Raw genomic sequence first — 7,780 nt, forward strand, 5'->3', positions numbered from 1 at the left:
TGGCAGTGCCAGCAATTGGGGCCAGGGATATGACTCCTGGTGCCCTTGTTCCTGTTCCAAGTTTGGTCACTGCTGGTCCCTGACCCCAAAATTTACCTCATCCCAAATTCTGAATCCCATTTTCATCTACATTCCTGGTAGGATCTTGGCTGAGCAAGGAGAATGAGCTGCTTTCCAACAGCACCAGGGTTTGGAGTGGGGGGAGCAGATTCTGGGACCCAGAATGCTATCTGCTCCCCCAGCCCCTGGCACTGCCCAATCCCATGCCCCAAGTAATTCTCCACTCTACTGAACTCAAAACCATTTCTTTAGCTCTTCCGGAACAGAATCTGGTAGCTCCTGAACTTAAGCAAGGAAAACAAGACCCCTTGTCTCTTCCCCAGCCCTGGAAGTACTGGGTCTGGGAGAAGAATATAAAATCCAAATACTCTTCCTCAAACCCCAATCCTCCTTAGATCCCCGCACCTTAGAACACCATACTCTGAGGCAGCAGTGGGATCTGGCAGAGCGGAGGTAGAATGAAACTGGGTCCCACAACATCAGGAAGCAGATTTAAGCATAGAGCACAGAAAGCATGTTTTAGTGCTGGGGGTATCCCACATCCTCACTTCACCCCTAATAGGGTCCACTTTGGGGAAGGAACTGCACTGGGAACTATCTGGATCCTCCTTTTCTGTTCCTTCCGCTCCCAGGAGTAGGAACAGATTTAGAATCAAGACTTGGGGCTGCTTTCCTGCTGGTCACTCTCTCAGCTAAAGTCACACAAAGGCAACCTTCAGTTGAACAAAGGGGAATGAGGCAAAAGGGCTAATTAACTTCAGCTGGCCCCTCGTGCTTAGGACAGAGCCTCGGAGTTGAGGTTTTTGCCAATCTGAATTTGAGGACATTTAAAATAAATTAAAAGGATTCTAAAAGAAGCAAAAACAGTGTAAAAATATACTTTCCCTGTGGAATCTGAAATTTTGAATGTTTTCACTTCTATTATATAAATAACCCTGGGGGGAAAATATGTGAGGGTGAAATTACTTCAGAATAGGAGAGGATATATGTCCACTGTTTCTGTTTCTTTGAGAACTCCTTTAATTTAATGTGAAACGTAATGTGTTAAGCAACAATATTTTCATCATCAGAACAACCTGAGGCTCTAGGCACATGACAGTTGAAAGATACAGTCTCAATAATAATAGAGGCATTTGTTCATTCATTCATTGTTCCATTCAATCATATCTATTGCACACTTACTGTATGTAGAGCACTGTACTAAGCGCTTAGAAAGTACAATTCAGCAATAAAGAGAGACAATACCTGCCCACCTGGGCTTACAGTCTAGAAGCGGGGAGACAGACATCAAAGCAAGTGAACAGGGATCAATATAAATAAATGGAATTACAGATATGTACATATATACACAAGTGCAAAGGGAGCGAGTTAAGCACTTACTAGGTGCCAAGTATTAAGTGCCAGGGTTAGATACAAGATAATTAGGTATCACATGGAACTCATAATCTAAGTAGGAGGGAAAACAGCTATTGGGTTCCCATTTATGCAGATGAGGGAACTGAGGCACAGAGAAGTTGTGACTTATCCAGGGTCACACAGCATGTAAGTCCACTGATTCCCAGTCTCACACTCTTACCACTAGGCCACGCTGCTCTTGAACTACTCTTTTTAAAACAAATTGATCTGTACATGAATTTTAAAATATACCTAGTTGATCTTTTGTTGGAAAGCTATCAATCATTAAAGAGGTTTGATAGGAATATTTGGATTTAAGTATAAAAAAGTCTATTTTTAAAAATAATCTTTCATTTTCCTTAGATCTTTAAATGGACAGGAGACAATATGTTTTTTATCAAAGGCGACATGGATTCCCTAGCATTTGGAGGAGGCGGGTAAGTTACCAGAAGGTTTCAATTCTTTACCTATTTTTAAATGATTTAGTTTAGGTAAGTCTTAGTGAAAATTATTGGTTCATGTTCTGATGTTTTACTCCACCCAATAAATTGGTGCTGTAGAACTATTACTGATTTTGATTAGGGAAAAGCATTGATTTATATGAAGAGAAAAGTACTAAGTGGGAATTCCAAAATATAGAAGCTGAAGAAAGTGTATCTGCTGAAGCACAGTGTGTCTGCTGAAGAAAGCTTGTGGACCAATAAAATTCATCTTGATTGAAGTGCTCTTTTATCTCAGAAAGTAAAAGGGACAATGACATGGAATGCTTTGAGGAATATTTATGGAATAAAGGTGCTTCTCCAGTACTGATCAGTTGTCTTTGGAATACATTGAGTTTAAAACCTAAAGTGCTCTATGCTTGAGTTATTCTTCCAGTTGACTCCTGAGCTGTTTTTAAGTTTTATATTTCCTATGGACTTTTTTCCTTTAACTCTATCCTAATGCTGTTTTCATTGACTGAAATGTTTTGGCTCCCTTCCCTTAAGGATGGTACTTCTGCAAGTAATTATAAAACCAATGAAGCTTCAATTTCCCCCCTTCTAGATTGTGAGCCTGTTGTTGAGTAGGGATCATCTCTGTTGCTGAATTGTACTTTCCAAGTGCTTAGTACAGTGCTCTGCACACAGTAAGCACTTAGTAAATATGAATTAATGAATGAGTGAATGAATTAATTTTACACATTAGTAAATGAAATTAATTAATATATTGTTGCTCCAGTCTAGGGTTAATTAAAGCATTTAAAGATTACTGGATTTTAAAAAAATAGTGCAATGTATAAGCAGCCAAGGTTATTTAATGAATGCACCATTAATGTGGTCGATTTCAACTGGTCAATCATTCATTCATTCATTCAGTCGTATTTATTGAGCACTTACTGTGTGCAGAGCACTGTGCTGAGCACTTTGGAAAGTACAGTACAACAATAAACAGTGACATTCCATACCCATAATGAGTTCACAGTCTAGAGTGGGGGAGACAGGCATCAGTACAAGTAAAGTTACAAATGCCTTGAGGTTGGGAGATGGGAAGAGCAAAGGGATAAATAAAATTACAGGTATGAACATAAGTACTTTAGGGCTTGGAGGGGGAAGAGCAAAGGAAGTAAGTCAGGGCAATGCAGAAGGGAGTGGCAGATGAGGAAAAGTTGGTCTTAAGTCTAGGAAGGGCTCTTGGAGGAGATAGGCATTCAGTGAGACGAGGGAGGGTGTTCCAGGCCAGAGACAGGACATGGGCCAGGGATTGGCAGCAAGACAGGCGAGAATGAGGCACAGTGAGAAGATCAGCACTAGAGGAGTGAAGTGTGCAGGCTGGGTTGTAGGAGAGAAATGAGATGAGGGAGGAGGGGACAAGATGGAGTGCTTTAAAACAAGTGGAGAGGAGTTTTTGTTTGATATGGAAGTGGATGGGCAACCACTTGAATTTTTTGAAGAATGGGGTAACATGTCCAGAATGTTTTAGTAGAAAAGTGATCTGAGCAGCAGAATGAAGTATGGACTGGAGTGGGGAGAGACAGGAGTTTGGGAGGTCAGCAAGGAGTCTGATGCAGTCACCTAGGAAGGATAGGGTGAGTGATTGTTTTAACGTGGTAACAGTATGGATGGAGAAGAAAGGGCGGAATTCTCCACCTTTTGTGGAGAAATGAGGGAGAAGACCCCAATTTCCATTTTGAGGAGGGAACAAACTTGAGCTGGGCCTTTTATGCTAGGGAGCAAATGAGAGAAGGAGGGAAAGACAAGCATGAGGAGGAGGCAAGGAAGTGAACTAAGCCAGAGCCACCCTGGCTCTCATAGCTGGTAGAAGAGACCCATTCTCAGCACCATCACTGCTTTCTACCCCATCCAGACCCTTCCTGATTTTGTAAACTCCAATCATGAACCCATTTAGCCTCTATCTCTTTCCAAACTAAAGTCAGTCATATCTATTGAGCACTTACTTTGTGGATAACAGTGCTTGGGAGAGTACAATATAACAAAATAACTGACACGTTCCCTACCCACAACTGACTTACAGTCTAGAGGGGGAGACGTTCATTAATATAAATAATAATAATAGTGGTATTTGTTAAGCGCTTAACTATGTGCCAGGCACTCTACTAAGCACTGGGGTGGATATAAGCAGTTCGGGTTGGACACAGTCCCTGTCCCACGTAGGGCTCACAGTCGCAATCCCCATTTTACAGTTGAGGTAACTGAGGCACAGAGAAGTTAAATGACTTTTCCAAAGTCACAGCTGACAAGTGGCAGAGTCGGGATTAGAACCCATGACCTCTGACTCCTAAACCCGGGCTCTTTCCACTGAGCCACGCTGCTTCTCAAAATGCTAACCAGGCCAGGAGATAAATGAATATTTGGTATTCCAACTGCTACACGATGACTACGCTTTAAAAATTCTTGATGTTTTTGTAACTGGATTATTAGTACGCAAGCAGCTTTTGTCTTTATTAAACGAAACAAAGCAAATGGGTACTAAACTGGATAAGTCATCTGTTTTTAGGAGGTTTCGACTGCTTCCGCTTTTACTTTTGCTCGTTCTGCTCATGAAGGATGATCTAGCTTCGCTTGGGCTCCAACCGGGTAGGGTGACAGATGTGGCCTTTGACCACTCAGGGACATTTTCCAGGATGTCTTGGCAGCCCATAAGCCGAACTTCCAAAGTACCTGTTGAGGTGAACGAAAATAAGAATCTCAATTCGTAACATATGAAAATCGGTGACACTTGTTATAAGTGTTTTAGTAGATTCAAAAAATACAGTGATCGACTGTTCCCACACCATCACTTTTCGTTCTACATGATTTCTTAAAAGCTTCTTTTTTTCCACAATAAGAACCAGGGTTGGAAACCCTCTGAACTCTAAAATGGGAAAATTAAAGACCTTACAGTGTACAACATATCACACAAAAAAATTTTACTGTTTCCAATGTGTGTGCCACAAGTCCTTGAATTAAAAATAAAATAAAATCCCATATTGTAGTTATGAACATAAGGGCCGTGTGGCTTGGAGGGAGGCTGAATAAATGGAGTAAGTCAGGGTGATGCAGAAGAGAATGGGAGAAGCAGAAAGGAGGGCTTAGGAAGGCCTCTTGGAGGAAATGTGCCTTCAATAAGACTTTGAAGGTGAGGAGAGTAATTGTCAGATATGCAGATGTGGGGCACTCCATGCCAGAGGCAGGAGTTAGGCTAGAGATTGGTGGTGAGATAGATGAGATCGAGTGTGAATATTGGTGTACCCATTTCAAGGTAAAAAATACTAACCTTCAGGATGAGATTTCTTTTAGTGCCCTCATAATGTATTTCTCTTTTCTTTCAGGGGAGAATTTGCTCTCTGGCTCGATGGGGATCTCTACCATGGCAGAAGCCACTCTTGTAAAACCTTTGGGAATCATACACTTTCTAAGAAAGAAGATTTCTGTATACAAGACATTGAAATCTGGGCCTTTGAATAAATATGTTGCAGTCTCTGTTGATGGGGTGATGCCTCCAAATCTGACATGAGCTAGTGTAGTTGGGCAAGTTCAAGAAGCAATATGATGTAGCATGCCACTAATGTGTTTTTGACTTACCTGCTTCACTGTGTGTTAAAAATATAATTTGGGTGTGAGTTTAGTTCTGGAAATAACCTCCGTGGCCCTTATTAAGTTTTCCAAGTATTTACTATAGCTTAGTGTCATTCTCCATATGCTATTCTTATAATTTGCTGGGTGGCGGCCCTATTTAACAATTGCTTATGCAAATAGACGAGGCCATGTCACTTCAGTTTTCAACTTTTTCACAATCACTGTTTTCTCCCAAATTTTACTTTCTGTTTTCTTGATCTAAGGGTGTATTTTTTTTCTTCATTTAAGTATGTTGCTTCTCTTAATTCAGGAGCTGTATTTCCATTGGTTATGTAGCTTTAGGAATCTGCTCAGCCCTGTGAGATTTACACCGAGTAGCAATTGGAATCGCAAAATTAAATAGTGGTGTCGCTAGACAAGAGACTGTATGTCAAATTAGTGCACAGCGTCTGCCTTTCACATCATAATATTCCTTTGTTTGAGAAGAGCAGGATCATTTGTTCATTTAGAAAGTCAGAATATGCCTACTTGAGAATTCTGATTGGAATAGAACATTTTGTGTGTGCCATCACTAGTCTGCAGGTCTGGGGTAAATACTGATCACTACTGAAATATCTGGTAAAACTGCAAAGGAGTATGAGACCTTGATTCCTTTGGATTAAAATAGATTGAACGTGAACACATAATATAAACGGTTATTATTTGTAGTTTAGCAGGGCATTTATTAGAAGAACAAGCACTATGAAACATGCATTATTCTTCAGCGTATCAGATATACTGTTTTATAGTTCCTTTGTTTTAGCCTTGTGGTGCATTGACTCCAAAATAATTGCTTATTCCTGTCCAAAAGAGAAAAACGTTGTGAATTTTTAAAAAATTGAGTATTTGTTGTAAATTGCAGTTTGCACCAGCATCAGTGCATCAGTGCACAACTGATAAAATGGGGTTGTGTACTACAGTAGACAATATCGTAATTAAGTAGACTTGTGAAATATGCAAATTTACTGTCATGTGACCTCAAGAAAAAAATGACAGGCTAGAATATACTCATAGTCCTTGTCCTCTTTTGTAGGAAAACAGATGAGCCACCGTGGCAATAACTACACATATAAACAGTTTATTTCAAAGCTTCTATTCTATGTTATGCAAAAAAAAGCCCTGCTGTTCTAAGTGTGACAGTGAATTTGTGCTGAAATTTCAGCTACTCCAGATGAACATTGTATATTTTCTTGTAAATTAATGTTTAACAGTAGTTTTGTTCTTATAGAAAGTGTTGATTGACGGGTTGCTTATAGCACTTTAAATTATTCTAGAAATGGAATAAGAGCCAAATGTGTTGGCTTAAGTAGATGTAGTTGTATAACACTTCGGTATATTTAGTTCTTTTGGAAGTTTAAAAACATAATCTAAAGAAAGCTTACTGCTCTGGTTGCAATAAGGGCAAATGTTCTATCCTTATATGCTATTGCTGAATGTGAATAGAAACACAGAAAAGCATTTCCCTGTCTATGTAAAGCTCTCTCTACTTAGTTAAAAGTTAGTACTACTCTATCGATTAAATGTTTACAGATATAGGGAATTGTAAATAAATATATCTGCTTTTCTCCCCTTTGGTCTTCCACAGCAGTATTATTGTCTTTGTGGAGTTCAGACTAATCATAAAAAAAAAATTCCATAATGGATTTCAAGTACTACAAGGTCATAGTGATGTATAGCAAATAAAACAAAATATGTGGAAAAAGAAATTTGAGTTTGAATTTATTTGCACAAGTAAATCATTTTTGTAATGCTCCAGGTAATATCTTACTGAGCAAGTTCAAATGACTTTTCTTCTACTGTGCATTAGATAGATATTAAGGTTTCTACTGCCCAAATGTTGCAACATTTTATGGAGGGGGTAGAGGGGGCTTTTTCCAGAAGCCACTCTTGGGGTGACTGTAACCCCAAATGCCCCTCTCCTCTATCATTCCTTACTTTCACTATCAGGCCTTATTTTTGGTGTCAGAAAGCTGGATAAATGCATTATTTTAAAGTGGGTGCATTGGGGTCATTGGTAGAAATGATTTTACTTTATTTTGTTAACCATTATTTAACTCCAGTACTGCCTAGAAGTTCAAGCAGATAGATGATGGTCTACCTTGCCTCATATTTCATCCGCTCTCACGGCTTCAACTACCATCTCTATGCAGATGACACATAGATCTACATCTCTGCCCCTGTCCTCTCCCCTCCCTCCTTCAGGCTTGTATCTCCTCCTGCCTCCAGGACGT

At 39.7% G+C, this 7,780-nt stretch overlaps 1 protein-coding gene across 14 annotated transcripts in view; it reads left to right on the plus strand.

Moving 5' to 3' along the window:
• Nucleotides 1-7,255, plus strand: part of OXR1 (oxidation resistance 1) — a 341,306-nt gene extending 334,051 nt beyond the window's left edge. For 13 of the 14 annotated variants that reach the window (XM_039911838.1, XM_029062172.2, XM_029062173.2 and 10 more), the window contains 2 exons: nt 1,819-1,892; nt 5,264-5,418. In XM_039911838.1, coding sequence (XP_039767772.1) covers nt 1,819-1,892; nt 5,264-5,399 — 210 coding nt within the window. In that variant the 3' untranslated portion in view covers nt 5,400-5,418. Of the gene's footprint in view, nt 1-1,818; nt 1,893-5,263 lie in introns of all 14 variants that reach the window. The other variant, XM_029062165.1, reaches the window with a different exon arrangement.
• The last annotated feature ends 525 nt before the right edge of the window (nt 7,256-7,780 follow it).

Source organism: Ornithorhynchus anatinus, chromosome 4 (assembly GCF_004115215.2).
Source record: "Ornithorhynchus anatinus isolate Pmale09 chromosome 4, mOrnAna1.pri.v4, whole genome shotgun sequence".
Taxonomy (NCBI): domain Eukaryota; kingdom Metazoa; phylum Chordata; class Mammalia; order Monotremata; family Ornithorhynchidae; genus Ornithorhynchus; species Ornithorhynchus anatinus.